Genomic DNA, 21,840 nt, shown 5'->3' with positions numbered 1-21,840 from the left:
GGGGCTTTATGCGTGCCGCCGGGCCTTTTTAAAATAATCCCGGCACGTAAGGTCGGTTACGCGCGTAAATCCTCTGGATTTACGTGCGGAACCTTTTGAAAATCCGGCCCAATATTTCTAGGCTTTGTAAATGAAAAGCTGCATCACCTTCCCTCAGATCTAGAGACAGTTTTTGACATTCCAAAAATTGTAATTGCTTGTCTCTAAGTGAATGCTACAAAAACAATAGAAAAAAAAGTTCAGTCAACAGTGCTGTAATACTGTAATTCCTAATGCAACTTTTATGTTCCAGGATCTGAGTTCACAATACATCTTGGCGATTTTTACCAGCATATAAGATAATATGAGCAGTAAATCACACTCCCTCGCTGATCTACAGTTTGCAAAACAAAAATAAATTACTGATGGTATTAAATTCACAAATTAGGATGCACAAAAGCTGTAATCTTTGAGATCAAAGGATTAAACTACAGTGACCACCTGAAGTACTGCCCCACCATCTCAGAGACTGCTTTATTTAACAGTCTCCTCAGTAAGATACCCTTGCATATGCAATCCCTAATAATTTGTCATAGGAGAAAGCTACAAGCACCTTGTTTAATGAAAAATGTAATGACAGCATCTTCCAGTGTTTCAAAATACTCCTCTGTTTGGCCCAGGGCAAAAAATGTAAACAACAAATTAATTTTTCTTCTTGTCTCCATGATTTGTGTGTGAGCAATCCTCTCGATTTGAATTATGCCTCTTAACAGATATTACATCCATACTTCAAGGGGTAGCCTCCTCTCACTAAAACATGTCATTTGCTTTGCTTCTTTTTTTTTGTAAATTCTTCTTTGACACTATACAGTATATTTGGACCCACATTGTCTGCTCCATAGGAAGACTGGTTCTAAGGAATTTTAAGAGGTCAAAAAAAAAATTTGTAATGTATTTCTATCTGTTGGTTTCTTATATAGTGTCAAGTGTAATCAATCCTCATGGGTAAACTCATATGAAAACATGGAGTTTTCTAGAGCATAAGAACATGAATCTGACTCTACCATGCATCATTTTAAATTTCAAAGGTGTACTATAACTATTGATCTATATCTAATATATAACTCAATATATCAACTGGCCCATGCCCCAGAATAAGAAATTGCTCAAAGTATTTTATCCATAATCTTATATATCCATTACATATAGAGCCATAGATACAATATATCTCTGTTCAAATGAACTCACATATAAATGTGCTAAATCCGGAAGCATGGTTGTCCCCATAGATCTGCCATAAATGTGTGGTTCTATATCCCTTCAAACAGAAAATAGTTTTTCATAAGGACAATCCCAGTTACATCCTTAATAAAATGAGTACGAAAGTGGGGGTGGTGTTATTGCTTGCGTCTAGCATATGAATTTTCAGTTAAAATGCACAGTTTCTTCTTGTGGTACATTTGTATATGATGAATCAATATTGATTGTAACCACTATAAACTGATCATCATCTACTTCAGTGTCATTGATCTTCCCTACAATATGTATTACATTCTTGATTATATAAAGGCTATTGGATAATAGACGGTTTAAGAAATGTCCATTTAGATAATGACTCAAATAAAGCATTATTATGTACTATTATGGGTTTCCCAAGAGGGTTCAGTAAGTCAATATATAGACAGCAGGTGTAAAAGGATATCTTTGATACAAGTAGTCAAATTCATGATAATCTGTTTAGCCTAACTGGAGAACAAACTATATAATAATTATTTATGTCAAATATCTTATATTCCGCTTATGTAGAGCTTATATTCTAAGCAGATTCTGTGTATCCTTATTATTAAAATTTATTTATTTATTTATTTAAAATTCTTATATTCTGCTAAATCTAATACGATTGTTCAGTGCGAATTACATGCCTTACCAATATAACTGCTAAAGCATAATGCAACCATGCAAAAAAAATGCAAATATTGCAAATAAATAAAAAAGAAATACAATAAAAACAATCAATAACACAATCCAATCATGCACAATCTAAAAATAGTGAAACCCAATTCTAAAAACCCACCCAAACTACCTCCCCCCTCTTATCATTGGATCCTCCAGGTAAGCTACAAAAACTCTGATAAGTCTAATGTTTTCTGTACGTGCTGTGTAGGATCTTCAATCTCTGATAATAAGTATTATCCATTAGTCGCCTCAGGCTTCTGTAATTTTAAAGTTCCAAACAACTACTCCACCTTCCTTATTAGCTGATCCATTACAATGGATCTGCATTCCTTCAAATCCCTTAAAGGTTCTTTCTCTCTTTCCAATTTCAATTTTGAAAAGACTGTGGTGTAGTTCATTCTGAATATTGGATATCCGTCCACACTAAATCTTGTTTGGATTGAGTAGGCTTATAGGGATGATTTAGATTGCAAATGCTTTCAAGAACGCAGAAAGACTAAATTAATTTTTTGCTTCCATGTTTGCTAATGAGGATGTTGGGGAGATAGCAGTTCCGGAGATGGTTTACAAGGGTGATGAGTCAGACGAACTGAACCAAATCACTGTGAACCTGGAAGATGTAGTAGGCCAGATTGACAACCTAAAGAGTAGCAAATCATCTGGACCAGATTGTTGCGTCCGTTGGTCTCAGATGGCTTCGACCTCTATGCCTCACCTTTCTTCCTTCTCGCTCCTCAAGCCTTGGGAAGATGCCTGCTGCCGTATCTTGATGCCACTCTCTCCGATGTCCCCAGATCGGCAACAGCGACGGTGTTCACCATGATTTTCCTGAGGGCCTCCTAGGGTGCGCGCGTGCACGCCACCCATGTCTTTATCCACGTCATAGGGGGAACCTCTGGGGTGACCCCTCCGAGTGACATCATATTCTGGTATTTAGCCTGCTCTTCGTTTGCTAACAAACTGATGGTCCGATACAGTAAGGACGCGTAAGAAACAGTGTGGCAGTGCCGGGTGCCCGCTTGTTTGCCGCGCGCATATTTTGGTTCACATACCGCTCGATTCAGTATTCAAATTAGACGCAAATCCAAGTGGTGTCCAAAGCGCGTCAATGAAGCAGTAGGCGTTCGCAATCCATCTTACTGTATACAGCGGTATACAGCGCCTATACAGTATCCAGGGTGTGCTGGTACCTGTCATTCCACCAGGTAAGTGGGTGGTTCTTTTCAACAGACCCCGCATGGACCTTCCCGCCTGTATCCGGGCGTCCATAATTGGAGGCCCCGCTGCCTTGAGCGCCCGGCCGGACGTCCGAGGTCGCGGCTTCTGTTCATGGACCTTCCGGTCTCTTTCCGGGCGTCCATGACCGAAATGTATGGGGGTCCGTGCTTCTGTCTGTCTGGTCCATTTTCCCTTTGTATTCCATGTGTTCCTCTTCTGTTGGTTTGATTTTCCCTTTGTATTGCATGTGCTCTTCGGTTTGGGTGATTTCCCTTTGTATTCCGTCTGCATGCGCTCCTCATCCTTGGCGGTTATTCTGTTCTTCATTATCGCCACAGAAGTTTATCACCACAGTTTATCGCCACAGAATTTCAATGCAATAAATAGTTGAAATGAAACTTGTGCCAATTTTCAAACTCAAAGATAAATATAATTGTCAATAAAGAAACTCAGTCGATATTCAAAGTGAAAAAAAATATATTCGCAAACTATTTACAAAAACTATTTACAAAAACATGTCTCTCTTTAATTTACAATTGTTGGCAAACATTGCCAAGCATTTATTTTTTACATTAATATATACATATATACATATATATATATTTACATATGGGATGGGAATGGGAAAGTTAAGGGAAGGGACGACGCCATGGGGGAAGTGGAGGCTCATCATCATTGATGTTGATCTGGCGGTGGCCGTCCCGCAGGAGCCTGCCCCATGATCAGTAAGGAGTGTGCTCTGGCCATCGTACGCAGCAGCTTGATGATCTCCCGCTGGCCATGGCGCAGATCGTGCAGGATGGTCACCGCCTGCATGGTCAGTCCCACCAGATCATCCAGGCTGTGGGACATCCGGTGCTGGAGAGAGACAGCACAGCATTCAGGCGTGCCTCAAGGACAGGGGGCACGTCCCAGGCTGCTGCGCTGGCCCCCCCTGGATGATCTGGAGAGACCGGCCCCTCAACATCAATAATGATGTCGTCCTCATCCCCCATGGCTGGTGGGGCAGGAGATATGGGGGCAGGAGAGACAGCGGGGGTGGAAATCATTGCTGCTGGAAGGGTCGGAGAGATGGGGGCTGGAGAGACAGGGGGTGGAGAGACAGGGGATAAGGAAATCACTATTGGCACACCACCCATGGCAGGTCGGGACGGAGAGAGAGGGGCGGTGGGAGAATTATGCGTTTCTCCTCTTCTGATGTATCTGAAAAGATAAAAAGCACAGATGCAGAACGGTAGGAAGGAGAACTTTCTTTTAACCATTTTAAACAAGTCATCCCCTCTTGCATTACCCTAAGCATGACATTTACAATTCACTCCGTTATTGATTTCCTTGTTATATGTAACTGCTTTTCTGCACTATTGTTCAAATTGTAAAGTTTTATTATAATTGCACCCCTGTTTCTTGTGAACCAGCATGATGGGACTACTGTCTTGAATGTTGGTATATAAAAAACTTAAATAAATAAAATAAATAAATAAATGTGAGCAGCGTGCCAAAGGGAAGAAAACATCCATATACTTTTACATGGACTATAGGCTCACCTCGGTGTTCTGGCGCCGGGGAAGGGGGAGGAGCGAATTCAGAGGTTTCAGATGAATCCGAAGATTCAGAGGTGGTCTCTGAAAAACAGAAATAGGAAAGTTTCACTGCTGCCCATGCAAAGATACAGAATGGTAGAAATGATACATTTCTTATAGCCAGAACACCTCGCCGCTTGCATGTTAACCTTGACATTTCAATTGCTGACAGCACATACCTTCCGCCGCTCTGCGGTGGGCCTGCAGGTCCCGCAGGTAGCCAGGGTCTTCCCGCCGAATCCTTCTCGCCCTCTTTTTCAAAGCTTCAACCTGGTGAGAATAAAACACAAATAGGATAGATAAGTAAATATAGAAGCTTTACTTTCATTTACAGGTTAAAAGCTATTCTAACCAATCATGTCATAGTGTATCTTTGCTGACCCCCTAGCAATACATAACATGAACAAATTACATTTTACATGTTTTCTCCCTGTTAAGGAAAAAGTATAAGCTGTGTTATTCCTCAAAAGCAACATATACCCAAACTTGGCCAATCAAAACAGAGGCCTATGAACTTACCTCCCTCGGGAAGGACGACTGGGCGTTGAATTCCGCCCTGAGCGCCCGCCATGCCTCGTCGGCCCGATCCTGGTCCTGCGGACGCCCAGGGCGAAAGTAAAGACGTCATTCGTCTGCCACGATTAAAGTGGCCAGCAGCCGGTTGTCACCATCTGTGAAATTTGGCAGTCTGCCACGCGGCATCTTCATGCACCTACAAGAGAAAAAATGGCCGTCTGGGTGTGGCGCCCCATGTGCAAGCGCCCTCACACCTGCTCCCTGCATTCCTTGAGGCGTCCCTTTGGTTCCGCCATGTGCGTACTACTACACACTTTTCAGGGCGCTCAAGGCTGAAGCCTAGAATTAGGCGTCCCTATGGAACCACCATTTCCCTACAGCTACCAACTTTACTGTTCGCTTAGGCTCGGGCGCTCAAGGATCGAGCCTACAATTGGGCGTCCCTTAGGTTCCGCCATGTGCGTACTGCTACACACTTTTCAGGGTGCTCAAGGCTGAAGCCTAGAATTAGGCGTCCCTATGGATCCACCATTTCCCTACAGCTACCAACTTTTCTGTTCGCTTAGGCGGAACCAAAGGGACGCCCATTTGTAGGCTCGATCCTTGAGCACCCGAGCCAGAAGACGACCTTGGGAGTTCCACGTCCTCGTTCTGCAGCAGCTACACCAACCACATCTATGCCCAGAGTCGAGGAGGAAGAACCCATGCAACTAGGCCGCAGCCATTTGACTGCAAAAGAGAGGCGTTATCGTAAAAGATTCGATCTTCGAAAGAAGATCCTCAGGTAGGCCTATGACTGCTTGCGGGTCACCCTGGACAATCCAGGACTCTCATCACCTTACAGAGGGACTATTGGTGGCCTTCTACGAAGGAAGACGTATGGACTTATTTTGAGTCATGTCCTACCTGCGCAAGACAGAAGCCTCCAGCCAGCCGTCCCTGGGGACTAATTCAACCACTGCCAGCTCCTAGTGAACCATGGTCACTCATTTCAATGGATTTTATCGTTGATCTGCCTCTATCCAGCAGAAATAATACCATCTGGGTCACCATTGACCGTTTTTCTAAAATGGCACATTTTGTGGCACTGCCCGGACTTCCATCTGCTCCAGAACTGGAGAAGCTGTTTATCCGACACATCTTCCATCTACATGGCATGCCTAAACATATCCTCTCAGAGGGGTTCAATTCACAGTTAAGTTCTGGAGATATTTGTGTAAGAAATTCGACATCTCATTGGACCGACGTCAGCTTATCACCTCAAGCCAATGGGCAGACGGAGAGCACGAACCACATATTAAAACAATTCCTACGTGCCTACGTCAACTCCAGTCAGAACTGCTCCCATAGGCCAAATTCGCTCTGAACTCACATCAGTCTGCTTCTATGGGGTCATCTCCATTTCAACTAGTTTACAGATGTCAGACTTTACCTCCTCTACCTATGCCATTATCCGTAGCCTCTCCTGCTGCCCAGGTATCAGTGCAAGAACTACATCAGTTGTGGGAACTTACGAAGGAACTTCTCCAAAAGGCTGGGCAACAAGCCAAAACGTTCTACGACGCCCATCACAGAGCCGCACCACAGTTACAGCCTGGCGACAAGGTATGGCTTAGTAGCAAATTTATTCGCCTTAAACTGCCATCAGTTTGGTTTGCGCCAAGATACATAGGACCCTTTGCAGTTCTCCGTCGTCTGGGTCTAGTCACTTACAGCTTGAAGCTACCACCTGCACTCTGAATACATAATGCTTTTCATATCTCCCTGCTGAAGCCACTCATCCTGTCTAAATTCTCCAGGAAGATTCCAGAGCCCCAACCTCTCTCTGCTGAAGACATCTCGTATCAAGTAGAAGACATCCTTGATGTAAGAAAACACGGCAGACGATGGGAATATCTCATTTCCTGGGAAGGATACGGTCCGGAGGAAAATAGTTGGGAGCTCGCATGTAACATCTTGGACAAAAACTTGATCCAACAGTTCCACAGGGCACACCCCAGAAAGCCGAAACCCCTGGAAAGGGGCCCCTAAGAAGGGGGGTACTGTTACACCTGTCGGTCGCAGATGGCTGTGACCTCTCATGCTCACCTCTTTTTTTTCCTGCTCCATCAAGTCTGGGAAGAATGGCGGCCTCTGCCTGTACACACCATCTTTTCCGGTGACCCTGGGACAGTGTGGGTGCTGCCGGCCACCATCTTGAACCTGGCGTTACCTAGGCGCGTGCGCACAAGGTCCGTATTTGAATACGTCATGGCGGGAACCTTGGGGGCGTCCCCACCCGATGACGTCTACCCAGCAAGCGTATTTAAGCGAACCTGCCCTTTCCATCTTGATATACTCTGCACATCTTGGACTTCCGTTCCTGTTGCAGCCTTGGCTATTGGACACTCTGAGTACCCACTCCTCGGGGGCTCCCCTGTGTTCTCGGCTATCCGCTCCTAGGAGGGCCTTCCTGCCTGTCTGCTGCTGGATCTGCTTCGCAGATCTTACCTTACTCCAGGATTCATCTACTGTGAGTACCTTCTGACATCTTCGATCCTGTCTATACTGAGGACTCTTCGCGGCATACACTGAGTCTCGGGCCACTACCACCTGTCCAGTAAATAGCTGTATCATCACTGCTCTACAGTATTCCAGGTCTCAGCATCACTACCAACATCTACTACAGACGTTCATAGCATACCATGCTCCGCGGGCCACTACCGGATCTTCTCCACCATGCTCATTCTGGGCAATCCTTACTCCTCGGACTGTATTATCATATTGCTAATACTGTGGATATTCCTTTTCTCTCCATTATAAAGTCTACTCTTTTAGCTGTGTGCCATGCCACTGAGACTACGCCTGCTGACGGTGAGGCTCACAGGGCTCCTCCCTGTGGGCAGAGTCATTGCTCATCTCAGCCAAGGGGTTCACATCCTTCCTTAAACATAACACAAGTTATGTCCTCTGCAACCCTCTGCAGATCACTGCAGGTGGTGCTGGTGGCGGTGACAACTCCCAGGGTCCGGCAGAGACTGCAGTTCCAAGGATTTGTTGCTGCAGCAGCATTGCAACTCCTAAATATGGTGAGCCTCTACTTTCTGAGCAGCATTTATGGCCCCTAGAAATTCAATCTACTCAAAAAGAGGAGATCGCCAGCAGGCAAGGGACAGGAGGGGGTTGGGAACGAAGATTGTACTCATCCTCTTGGTCTCTAGTGCCAGGTTCCAGTAGAGAAGCATCTGCAAATAAAAAAGCCTGAATTAGTTCTAATGTTTTGGACTGGCCCAGTCAGGTCCCAGTAGCCCACCTCCATTTTGACACCTGTGTGTGTGTGTGTGGAGGGGCAGTCTCAGTGCTGCTCTTTACTCTGCAAGGATTGCCGATAACTGTGGCCTTCTTCCTTTCCCCCATTCCCCATCCTCCAGGATCTGAGTGCACTGGTTCTTCTTTTATATTTATGTTCTAACAATAAATATTTCAAGACATCTTGAAAAAAGAAGACGCATATATGACTAGGCAATTATACCGAGGTAATCAAAGGACACACGTTTCCTCAGAACAGTAATGAGTCGTAATTAAAAAAAAAAAAAATCAAACTCTTTGGTTCATATTTAAACTTTTACATGGGTTGCAATTGCATCAATTTTATGATGTTCCTAGGTCCAATTGACTCTCATGGAAGGAAGGGTTTCAAGCCCTGATTACTCTTGTGCCATAGGCCATGGTGCTGTGGTCTGAGCCACATTGAAACAACTTTTAACTGCCCGAATGGTGGACGGTGCCGGTATCTCACCGAAACATTTTAAGTCTGCCTGAGCAGATTACCTGGAAATAAGGATTAACAGATAAAAACGGAAAAAAACCCACATCTTTCAATACATTTCTTGGCTCACTTTCTTTTTGGGTGTGCTTTTGCAATAAAGATTTCAGGGCCACGTGATCTAAGAAGTGTCTCTGAGAGCCTGCAATCATAGAGAGGTCATCAAGGGAGAGGATTACCAGCAGCTTGCTATTGGGGCCCTTTTCAGGAAGGGGGCAATCTCGGTGTCTTCAGGTTCTGCACCCAAGCACTGTGCAAGATTGCTGGTCCCTGACAGTGACTGGGGGGTAGCTCAGAAGCAAAGCTTTGATAGGTTTAAGAAGCTCGCTCTAAAAAATATAAAGCAAAAGTATACTGCCATCTGGTGGATAGACATAACATTTCACTCTGCTCTCGGGCTTCAGGTGTGAAATGAGAAAAAAACCCTCTCTTTCCATTGCCAGGGTTATTTTCAGAGGTGTCCTCACAGGGCCTGAGAAATTTGACTGTGAGTGCGACTGCTTTCCCTTCTCTTCCATTCCCTTCCTCCAAAATTTCTTTGAGCAAGGAGGAAAAAAGAAAACTAGTTAAAATTTACTCTACATTTATTATGCACATAAAATTAAATTGTACATATGAATCAGAATAATGTCATCCATTATAAAAGGATGAGTTCTAAGAGCCAAATTAATATTTAACTTTGTTTCCACTCTACCTTTCTTGACTGAATTGCTTTCCTGTGCTCAGGCTGTTTGAGGTTTCAAATCACCACCTTGTCAGGCTAGAGCTCCTAGTTACAGACCCACTCCTCACCCACCATGGCAAATGCAATAGCCAGCATCTTCTTACTCTCTCTTCACAGAAAGCAGTGGGCAATGGTCTCTAGGTCCAACCTGGTCATTGAATGGAGGAGACCAGGAGACACCACAGGCATGGTGATAGCTGCTAAGTCAGATCTGAGGATTTGAAACTTTATTTTCAGTAGAAATTTTTTTAAAAAGTGAAGATTTCTTTAAAAAAAAATTCTCAGAAGTAATAATAAAGGTCATTCATTATCCTGTGAAAACTAATGACACACATGCAAAAGCACACACACATGCACAGTACTCTTACTTGCCAAAAAAAGAGGAGACATGATCAAAAGAGGAGACATGATCAAAATAGTTTCAAAAGCAATAGGATTGCTAAAAGACAGGAAACAGAGAGTAGGATTAAATGGGCAATTTTCTCAGTGGAAGGGAGTGGACAGTGGAGTACCTCAGGGTTCTGTGTTGGGACCCTTACTGTTCAATATATTTATAAATGATCTGGAAAGAAATACGACGAGTGAGATAATCAAATTTGCAGATGACACAAAATTGTGCAGAGTAGTTAAATCACAAGCAGATTGTGATAAATTGCAGGAAGACCTTGTGAGACTGGAAAATTGGGCATCCAAATGGCAGATGAAATTTAATGTGGATAAGTGCAAGGTGATGCATATAGGGAAAAATAACCCATGCTATAATTACACGATGTTGGGTTCCATATTAGGTGCTACAACCCAAGAAAGAGATCTAGGTGTCATAGTGGATAACACATTGAAATCGTCAGTTCAGTGTGCTGCGGCAGTCAAAAAAGCAAACAGAATGTTGGGAATTATTAGAAAAGGAATGATGAATAAAACGGAAAATGTCATAATGCCTCTGTATCGCTCCATGGTGAGACCGCACCTTGAATACTGTGTACAATTCTGGTCGCCGCATCTCAAAAAAGATATAATTGCGATGGAGAAGGTACAGAGAAGGGCTACCAAAATGATAAGGGGAATGGAACAACTCCCCTATGAGGAAAGACTAAAGAGGTTAGGACTTTTCAGCTTGGAGAAGAGACGACTGAGGGGGGATATGATAGAGGTGTTTAAAATCATGAGAGGTCTAGAACGGGTAGATGTGAATCGGTTATTTACTCTTTCGGATAGTAGAAGGACTAGGGGACACTCCATGAAGTTAGCATGGGGCACATTTAAAACTAATCGGAGAAAGTTCTTTTTTACTCAACGCACAATTAAACTCTGGAATTTGTTGCCAGAGAATGTGGTTCGTGCAGTTAGTATAGCTGTGTTTAAAAAAGGATTGGATAAGTTCTTGGAGGAGAAGTCCATTACCTGCTATTAAGTTCACTTAGAGAATAGCCACTGCCATTAGCAATGGTTACATGGAATAGACTTAGTTTTTGGGTACTTGCCAGGTTCTTATGGCCTGGATTGGCCACTGTTGGAAACAGGATGCTGGGCTTGATGGACCCTTGGTCTGACCCAGTATGGCATTTTCTTATGTTCTTATGAGCTGGAACCTAGCTGAATGTTTATTACTGACCTATGGTTCAGTGAATTTTTTTTTTTTTTGTAGATAAGAAGCCCTGCTCATTGTGCAAACTTCCTGCAGGGATAGGTAACTCGGGTCCTTGAATGCCACAAACCGATAAGGTTTTCAGGATATTCACACCGAACATTCATGAGATGCACTTGCATTCTGCTGCCTTAATCACTTCTATCTATTCCCACCTGCTAGAATAAGTTTGATGATTTGCATCGTTACCAGAAAAATTCAGGACTGCTGCGGTAAGTGAGAACAGTGCATAACAGACCACCAGATCATGGATGTGGAATCAGCTATTAGTAACATAGGAATCAGTCTCTAATAGCATGACCTCTTCAAGAAATTCTTTTCCCCTGAAAGATGTGCTGTATTTAAAATACAATTTCACTATGCTAGGTCGGCATCCATTCATGCTGACATTGCTAAAGATAAATTAGAAGTGGAGGTTCAATTGGGGCGGATAGCGGGACCATTCACTTGTCAGCCATTTGATCGAATGCAGTTGTCGCCATTAGCAGACATTCCGAAGAAGGCACCAGGAAAGTTTCGCCTGATTTTAAATCTATCGTCTCCGAAAGGAGCATCAGTGAATGACTTTATTCCTCAAAGTGTTTGTTCAGTGAGATATGCTTCATTTGATAAGGCAGTGGCGTTAGTCCGTTAGGCCGGCAGAGGCGCACTCTTGGCGAAGGCGGATATTGAATTGGCTTTTCGGTTGTTGCCTATCACCCCGTGAGCTTTCATCTTTTGGGATTTCATTTTGAAGGGCATTATTTCTTGGACCGTTGTTTGCTATTGGGTTGTGCAGTATCTTGTGCCTTTTTTGAGGCATTCAGTTCGTTTCTCCAATGGGTAGTTGAGCAGTATACTGGAAGTACCAGTTTCTTACACTACTTGGATGACTTTCTGTTTGTTGGGCCAAGTCAGTTGGGTATGTGCCAGATGCAGCTAGATAGTTTTTTGCAAGTGGCAAGTGGGATGGGTGCGCCTATAGCTCATGATAAGATGGAAAGTCCCGTGATGCAACTTACTTTCCTGGGCATCAAATTGGATTCTGTGGCTATGGTGTTGCGTTTGCCTGCGGACAAAGTGGATAAGATAAAAGGGTTGGTGCAGTTGGTTCAGGGGGCAAAAAAGGTGACATTGCGTCAGATGCAATCGTTGATTGGGTCGCTTAATTTCACTTGCCAGGTGATTCCTATGGGTCGGGCCTTTATTCGTAGGTTGTCTTCCGCTACCATTGGAGTGCGAGCAGGTCATCATTTTCTTAGAGTAACTCGCCGGGTGAAGGATGAGTTGGGAGTTTGGGCAGCATTTTTGGAGTCTTTTAATGGAGTTTGTATTATGCAGGATGAAGAGGTCACAAACCAAGCATTAGAGCTGTATTCAGATGCTGCAGGATCTTGCGGTTTTGGGGTATATTTCCAGGGTCAGTGGTGCACGGAGCCAGTATCGTGGGTGGCAGTCGGCTTTACTAAGAACATAACATTTTTTGAATTGTTTCCCATTGTGGTAGCGTTAGACATATGGGGTGAGAGACTTGCCAATAAAAGGGTATTATTTTGGTGCGACAACCTGGAAGTTGTGCAGATTATTAACAGACAGTCGGCCAAATGCAACATGGTGTCTGTTTTACTGCGTGAACTAGTTTTCCCGCTGTTTGACCTGGAATGTGCATGTAATGGCAAGGCATGTTCCAAGAACAAGAAATCTGATTGCGGATGTTTTCTCATTTTAAGTGGCAGGTCTTCAGAGAGCTGGCGCCGCAGGCAGAGTCGGATGGAGTACTTTTCCCGGAGCATCTGTGGACGCTTAACCTGCAGCAGCATGGTCGTTGATCTGGAAATCCATGGCCCCGGCTACTTGGGCATCATATGCAGGGGGATGCGGTGTGGTGACGTGATATTTATTGGCAGCGGGATGGCAGGGTGGCCCCGTAGAGGAGCTTGGTATGGCACAATTTATTCTGTGGGCAAGGGATAACGGGTATTCATTGGCATCCGTGCGTTCCCAGATAGCAGGTTTCGCTTTTTTCCAGAAGTTATGGGGTTGGGGCAATCCAGCATTAAGTTTCATGGTAAGATGAATGTTGGGTGGTTGGAGTAGGGAGAGGACAGGGGTGAGCGATAAGCGGCTGCCCATTAGGTATAGGGATCTCATAGTGATAGCTGAGCAGTTGGAAATGGTTTGTTGGTCTCAGTATGAGGTACTACTATTTTGCACGGCGTTTGTAATGGCATTTTTCGGTGCCATGCGAGTGCGGGAATTGGTGGCAAGCTCAAGTGTGAATGTTCAGGGGACAGGTTTATGGGCCAGTAACGTATGGGTATATAGTGGGGTGGTTAAGTTCTGCATTCATAGATCAAAAGTGGCCCAAAGGGGACGAGGTCATGTGATAACCTTGATTCCAGTACAAGACGTTTCAGTTTGTCCGGTGAGATCCATTCAGGATTATGTTAAAGTGAGGCCTGCTGTTCCCGGTTCTTTTTTGGTGCATGAGGATTGTGAGCCGTTAATGACTTTTCAATTTTCGACAATTTTGAAGCGGGTAGTGCAAGGTTTGGGATGGGATGCCAATCGTTATACTTCCCATTCATTCCGGATAGGAGCGGCTACCTCAGCGGCGGAAATGGGGTTCTCGGAGCAAGCAATTTGGGATATAGGCAGGTGGAGATCAAAAGCCTTCTTTTCATACGTTAGGAAATAAGCGCTTAGAAGGATTGAAGCTTGCTGGATTTCATGGTTTTCATTTTGCAGAACCGTGGGGGGTCTCTTGCATACGGGAATGTGCCTGGGTCGTAGGCCATTCTTTTGTTCATTGGGCTCAACGGAGGGCTGAAAAGCGACCTTACGGGGAGCATTTGACACTGGACGACAGAGGATGGACGATCAAGTGGTTCATCATTCGGGGAATGAAATGGTGCCAATTTATATCCTTTCTGCAAGAGCTGGTCCGGGAGTGGGGTTGTCCGCAACTTTTACTTATTCATTTGGGGGGCAATGATATCGGGAGTTGTTCATGCAAAGCATTTGTGGCGATGATAAAAAAAAGGATTTTGCGTCCATATTAAATGGGATGCCTTATATTCGGGTGGGGTGGTCCGATATTATAGTTCAGTTCTGCTATAAAAGCGATCCATTATGGAAAAGAGGGGTGACAAAATTAAACAGGCAGATCGGTAAATGGGTGGCACGGCAAGAGGGTTTCTAGGTGCGGCACCAATGGTCCTGGGAGGGATTAGCAGGTCTTTTTTTGGGATGATCAGGTGCATATATCTGATGTGGGCATGATTTGTTCAATAATGCCTTGTGGGAGGGATTCGAGCAGTGGAATTTGTAAGTTAAAAGGGGGGCTGCAGTTGGGGGAACAAGATCAACTAAAGTTGCCTTGTTTAGTGTTGTTAAGTGTTATTTACTTACTGCAAATGGGCTTGCGGCAGGGGGGGGGGGGGGTCTTGTGTAGTTTGGGGGCTGCTACATGAGATGGCCAATGAGCAAGAGGGGGGCCGATGCGCAAGGCTGCATGCCTACCCTCACTGGGATGAGGTGGGGTAAGACGAGTGATAGACAATGATTAGCCATACCACTGGGGCGTGATAGGGGGGCTATTGGTGTTGGAAGGGGGGGGGGGGGACAAAGGGGGGAGGGTGTTTGTTTGATTTTATGTTAAAGTATTGGGCTCAGGTTCAGATTATAAATAAATTGTGGCCTTTTTGTTAACCAAAGAAAGTTGTACTGTTGTTTGTAAGGGGGGGGGGGGGGGGGGGAGTTCCCGAGGAGTGGGAAGAGCGTCTCAGCTCTCTATGTTATAAGCCCTGCTACAAACGCACAGGCTTGGATGATTAACAGTTTCCAGACAACTCATCCTATGATAATCATTAAACAGACAGCCTAATAGTGACTGACTTTAAGCACTAGGAAAAAAAACCCCAGGTTTTTTTTTGTTGAAATCTTAGCAAATACGATGATTAAGAACATGTGTTTGTTGCCGGACTTCATTTACCATCCGATTGTTAAACTACAAGCTTAATAATATTAAAAGTATGAGCGTACAGAATAGGAATTCACGAAAACAACGTTATAAGAAGCAGTTGTACAGTATTAAAAATGCAATTCTTAAAAACAGTAACCAGATAAAAAAAAAAACAGAATGAGCGTTATACCCCAAAACTGATGGGGCTAATGATTAAATGATTCCCTAATCCTAATGAGCAAAAGAAACAACTGGTAAATTCTCTGAGCTTCAAAAGTAGAGATTAACAGTAGGAAAGCCTGACATCCTGCCAGGGTTCGATGTGCAAGAATTAAACTTTGTCCGTGCACACAAGCCCTGCCCTGCAGCCTGATGGGCAGTGGGAGGAGCCGCAGGTCGGAAGGAGACAGCACGGGGGCCTGGCGGGCTCCTCCTACCACCTGCAGGGAACAGGCTCTCGCAATCCCAGCATTGGATCGATGCAGCAGGGCCCTCGGCGGAAGGGCAGGAAGGCTGAAACCCTGCTGAAGGTCAGTAGAAGCGCAACTTCGCCTCTGCCCTGTGTATTCAGGCAGCCGTTTGCAAGCCAGTCCATGGCACCTGCTCACTTTGTGGCAAGAGAGTAGGGACTGGTGGCCCGTCACTGGCAAGGAGCGGCATTGCTAGGCACTCAAAAGATTCACGGCTCGGCCCCATAGGAGCGAAGTGGCACCCTTCAAGGTGCAGCGGGACGGGGGTCCTCCGAAAGTGCCAGCTTTCTTGACTCTCACTCTCTCCATGATCAAATGGCACCTCTTCCTAGTCTTTCTGCCTGCTTGCCTTTCTTTCCCCATATCGCCTCCATTCCTATCCTCACATTAACTTTCTGGATCCCTTTCGCAGCGCCTATCAAATCCAGAGTCCTCTCTCCTTCCCTCCTCTCCCCCATCATGGGTTCTTTCTCCCCCCCCCTACCCAATAAACAATCTACTCTCCCTCTTCCTCCATCCCTCCCTCCCATCCCAGGTTCAAATCTTCCCTCTCCTCAGTGCTCAGAATGCTCTCCACATTCTCCCCCCTTGAGTCCCGGAAAGCTCTTCCCACCACCTCCCCTAACTTTTGTAAGCCCTTCCTGTATCTCTCTCTCTCTCGCTTCTGGAAGACTCTTCCTGCATTCTCCTTCCCCTGAAAGTTCTCCTCCCTAAAAAGGCTGTCACACAACCCCCCTCCCCCCTGATCCTCTTTGCCCTTCAGTCCCCATTGTAGCCTGTCTCTCCCAATCCTCCCTGCTGCGTAGGAGCAGTGCTTTACACGGTGTGGAGCCCATTGCGCTTGTGCCTCCTACCATGAGACCGGCCTGTCACAGCACAGGAAGTTGACAGAGTGTTAAGCACTGCCATGGGCCAGCTCAGCTGTGTGATGTGCCAACCCAACCCTACCCACCACCTAGGTAGCCAAGCCCTCCCCTCCCCAACTCACACATCAGTCTCCATCTGCCCCTTTTCTGACCGTGGTAAAATGTATTGCCCCTACCTGTTAGAGGATGCTCTTTCTTTGCTTGTAGCTGTTTTTGGTTACAAGATCTCCTCCTGCAAGAGCCACGTAGGGTCCCTGTGATATAGCTGTATGGTGTCTTTAGCTCTCCTTTCTTTTACTAATACAAATGATCAAATCACTCATATTTCTTGCAGGGCACACGATATGGATTTAGAAGAATATTTCAGCAGAATCCATTATCATGGACCTTACACAAGATTGGACTTGGACACACTGACTGAAATCTTGCAGCATCACATCAGAGCGGTTCCATTTGAAAATCTCAGCATCCACTGTGGGGAAACCATTGAACTGAACATAGAAGCCACTTATGCCAAAATTGTGCAGAAAAACCGTGGTGGCTGGTGCATGGAGAATAACCATCTCTTGTCCTGGGTGCTGAAAACAATGGGGTATGATATAACACTTCTAGGGGCAAACGTTTACATGTCTTCAGAGGAGGGCTACTGTCCTACCATATGTCATCTCATGGTCCGGGTGGTTATCAATGGTAACTCCTATCTCGTTGATGGTGGTTTTGGGGCTTCTTACCAAATGTGGGAGCCTATGGAGCTGGTTTCGGGAAAGGCCCAGCCTCAGACTCCTGGTGTTTTTTTCCTAACTGAAGCCAATGGGATTTGGTATTTAGGCAAAATGAGACGGAAGCAATATCTTCCCGACCCAAGTTTCTTATATTCTAGTCTCGTAGAGGAAGACGATTACAAGAAACTGTACAGCTTTACCCTCATGCCACGAGCTATTGAGGAATTCCAGGCCGTTTCTACATATCTGCAGACAGCGCCAGGCTCCCTGTTCACAAATAAATCCATTTGCACGCTCCAGCTTGCTGATGGGCTTCGAGCCCTGATTGGCTGGACACTGTGTGAGATTAAATACAATTACAAGGAGAACGTGGACCAGATGGAGTTCACAACTGTTGAAGATAAAGACATAGAGAAAACACTGAAGGAGAAATTTAATTTAACACTAGAAAGGAAATTTACCCCAGTTAACAATAAGATCACAATACTAAAATACACACTTTAATTTACTGAACACAACTTTGTAATGTCATTGGGATAGATATTATAATGTAAATCCAGCAGTGTTAAGAAGCAGCCACTGTATGCCTTTTCTTGTTTTCTAAAAGTCTCCGGATGCACAAAAGGACCACCTCTGTTTATTTCCAAGGCGGAAGATACTCCCGCCACACTGCACATGCAGTTGGGGGATGGAGCACACCTTCCATAGCCTCAGATACAAACCTGGGGCTAGATTTACTAAGGCTGTTCTCCTATTCTGTTTCTGTGGGGGAAATGCTTTAGTAAATGAGGCCCTTATAATCATTTTCAGATAGGCTGCCTGCTCATCTTAAGACAAAATAGTTCCACTTCTTTCTGCATTTCTTCCCAATAACTGCTCTCTTTTGAATTCAAACACTGTTAAGGCTCTATATACAACCAGGGGTCCCACGCAGAAGGGCAGAGGTTTATACATAGATTACATAACATAACGAACAGCAGCAGATAAAGACCAAAATGGCCCATCCAGTCTGCCCAGTTGAGGTTCAAGTACTTGGACAGATGCACATATGAAATCCCACATCCAACACCAAGTCTCTCTGCCCACACCTATTAACTTTCCTCTCCTTCATTTTCCTCCCACACGATAGCCTTCCACGTGGGCCCAAGATCTGTTATAGCAATGGCCTCCACTCTCTCTGTTAGTAGGCCCCATCTATATTATAATCTGGCCTCTGCATGTTCATTGAAATTTGGGTTTAGCCACGATCCTTTCATGCAGGTTCTTCAGCCTTTCTGAAGAGCCTATTAGAAGCAATATTTTTTCTTTATTCTTCTTATTTCAACCTGAAAGAATCCACCTACCAGTAAGACCCCACTAGAGATGATCTCATCTGAAGGTATCGGGAATCCCTCTGCCCATGTTCTGCCATAGTGCCAACCATACCAAAAGTGTAAGTGAGGCAAAAAGTGCATGAAAAGACATGTGCCAGGTTCATCATTTGCTAGGTAATGAAACATGCAACACCCCCCCAAAAAAAAAACACAACCCAAACAAACAAACAACCAGCAATGCAAAATGGGTCAACTAAGATATGAGGAGACAGCAAGATGAAAATTACAGCGACTTTAAATACCATAACCTGTACTTCGCCAGATAAATTTGCAGACTGAAAGATTCAGACAAATCTGAACCAGCTTCTTACTTTACTCAAATCTAATGAAATAAATAAATGTAAATCTACCTATCATATTTAGGTTATGATGTAAACCATTGTGATCGTCACTTGGGAAGACAGTATATAAAATGGTTAAATAAAATTGTATTTTATTAGCTGATAAGAAAAGAAGTGTGTTAATATTTAACCTGTATCAACCATTCAAGACAGGAGTAGAATGCAACTATTTCGAAATCATTCAAGCACAGAGTTCATAAGTCAGATGAGAAGGCAATCTTCTGATGCAACATTTTCAGTTAAAATTAATCAGGATAAGTGCCGAAGCCTCCTTGATTGCTACAGCTGGTGGGATTCTTCTACACTTCCAAAATTTTTAAAATTTGCATTGTTAAGTAATAGAAAGGTCCTTACTTCTGGATTCATGCAACTGTAGCTAGAATTAAATAAGTAGCTGTGATAGTTCAGCTCATGTGTAAACCCTTGGTATGAGAGAACTCCCACAATACTAAGAGGGCGTAGGGCATGCTGCACCTTACAATACAATAAACTCCAATATATCACCTTACTTACTTGTATTTTGCTAAATAATTATTGTTATAATTAAGGACCGCACACACGGTGCTATATTAATTGATCTAATTACTTATATTAAAAATAAAAAAAAAAATTTTTTGGATGGAGTGGAAAGTTTCATATGTTCTTTTATTCACATTACCCCATGGTAATGATATGTTAATTTTTTTAATCATTAACAATCCACCTCCAACCACTTTATTTTTATATATAGAGCGTGCCAAAAAAATATCAAAAAAAGTGTCAAAATTCTTATTAAAAATGATCTTCCATACAATTTCATCAAAATGATTTAAAAAAAAAATAAAAAAAATATCAGAACTATGAATTCAAGCACTGCTGTTAGCTTAAATTGTTCTCCATATTTTATAACAATGCTGCAAAATATTCAAAACCGACGTGAATTTAAGTTGTTACCGTCCTCCCAACGGGGCCAGGTTTCAGACCAGCAAGGTCTTTCCTCAGGGGATGTTAGTCTGTACAAGCCGTCGTTTTCCTTGTCCACTTGATTCAGCGCATTGTAGCTCCTATGCAAATCCTGTTTTCGGCTTGAATTCCAAACTATTGCAAAAGTCATCAACAGTCACCCCTGATGCACTTGTAGTACTACTACAATTAATTCAAATGGTCCAATCACAGACATTCACCTGACGTCAATACATCACGTGTTCCTTACACTAAAACTGACCAATCCAGTTGTTCATTTAAACCCCCGGGTATCTGCGCTTTTAGATTAATGATTAGAAAAATTAACATATTATTACCATGGGGTAATGTGAATAAAATAACATATGAGACTTTCCACTCCATCTAAAAAAATGTTTTCCTTTTTTTTCATATCAGTAATTAGATCAATTAATATAGCACCGTGTGTGCGGTCCATAATTATAACAATAATTATTTAGCAAACTACAAATAAGTGAGGTGATATATTGGAGTTTATCGAGTTTATATTTTGGATCCCTCAATAGCTATTTGTTTGCATCTTACAATGCAGCATAGGGTAAAAGGCTTTTTCATATATGGGTTCAAAACTCTGAAATAAGTTTTATCTGAAGAAATGTTTGTTAGATGATTATCTGTGTATCAGAAAGAATGAGAAGACAAAGCTATTGCCATCTGCTTTTTGATTCTTACCTATGTTTTATTCTGCATCTCTTCTGAACTGCAACATTTCTGAGCTTTTAACCTAAGTTCTGCTGCTAAACTTATAGTAGGGAATTTATTATATCTTTGATTCTTATTTTTGTTTTATTCTGCTCCTTTTCTCAATAGCTAAATCTCAAGTTTTAAATTTCAATGTTAGCTTATTAGTGAATGTATGACTATGGTTTTAAGACATGATAGTTTTATGTTTGTTTAGTCTTAATTCTGTCTGATAACAGGGGTTTGTTGATGCTAGTTTTGTATGTTACTCTGTTTGCTAAGGGCAATTTGTATTCTGGCTTTTAGATTTCTTTGTTTCCCACCTTGGGCATAACCTTATGGAATTGTGCTTTATAAATGTAAATAAAAGCCAGAGAATGATTCTAGTGCCCACAATGTGTTGTGACATTCATGTAAATCCAACCAGAAGGGAACATTTATTGATTGCCCTGTTTTTAAGATTTGTGGTGGCCCAGTAATGCATTTTTCCTGCTGGCTGCATGATGATGGCAACAAAAGGTGGTTACATTAACCAGCCAATTACAATACAGTTTCATCCATCATCAAGGTCTAGAGTCACCATGCTCTGGGACGATTAAGAGACAAAGGGGCTGATACAATACAGTGTGCTCAGCCAAGTGCACTGTTTAACAGTTAGTATAGCTGTGTTTAAAAAAGGATTGGATAAGTTCTTGGAGGAGAAGTCCCTTACCTGCTATTAATTGAGTTGACTTAGAAAATAGCCACTGCCATTAGCAATGGTTACATGGAATAGACTTAGCTTTTGGGTACTTGCCAGGCTCTTATGGCCTGGATTGGCCACTGTTGGAAACAGGATGCTGGGCTTGATGGACCCTTGGTCTGACCCAGTACGGCATGTTCTTATGTTCTTAACCCGCAGTTGGATGCAGGTTGTGTAGGCGCGTCCACAGCCCCTTATGCTATAAGGGGTTTAGTGCCTCCACACCGCGCATCCAATGCACCTGGAAACTAATAGCGCTCATCATATGCAAATGCATGTTAATGAGGCTGTTATTCAC

At 43.6% G+C, this 21,840-nt stretch overlaps 1 protein-coding gene and 1 long non-coding RNA gene across 2 annotated transcripts; one reads left to right on the top strand and one right to left on the bottom strand.

The window, feature by feature from the left end:
• Window positions 1-3,620: 3,620 nt before the first annotated feature.
• LOC115096268 lies at window positions 3,621-4,983 on the bottom strand. The gene is made up of 3 exons (XR_003858012.1): window positions 4,913-4,983; window positions 4,698-4,775; window positions 3,621-4,356 (listed from the first exon to the last, which is right to left on the bottom strand). It is a non-coding gene; the product is annotated as an uncharacterized LOC115096268 (long non-coding RNA).
• Window positions 4,984-15,761: 10,778 nt separating this feature from the next.
• Window positions 15,762-21,191, top strand: LOC115094988 (arylamine N-acetyltransferase, pineal gland isozyme NAT-3-like). Its single transcript, XM_029608120.1, has 2 exons — window positions 15,762-15,896; window positions 17,037-21,191. Exon 2 carries the CDS (start codon window positions 17,047-17,049, stop codon window positions 17,926-17,928), a length of 882 nt encoding a protein of 293 aa, XP_029463980.1. The 5' UTR covers window positions 15,762-15,896; window positions 17,037-17,046; the 3' UTR covers window positions 17,929-21,191.
• The last annotated feature ends 649 nt before the right edge of the window (window positions 21,192-21,840 follow it).

The sequence above is a fragment of the Rhinatrema bivittatum genome, chromosome 7 (genome assembly GCF_901001135.1).
Source record: "Rhinatrema bivittatum chromosome 7, aRhiBiv1.1, whole genome shotgun sequence".
In the NCBI taxonomy this organism is placed as follows: domain Eukaryota; kingdom Metazoa; phylum Chordata; class Amphibia; order Gymnophiona; family Rhinatrematidae; genus Rhinatrema; species Rhinatrema bivittatum.
The sequence above is the reverse complement of the archived record's forward strand: the minus strand, read 5'-3'. Positions and strand labels throughout refer to the sequence as shown.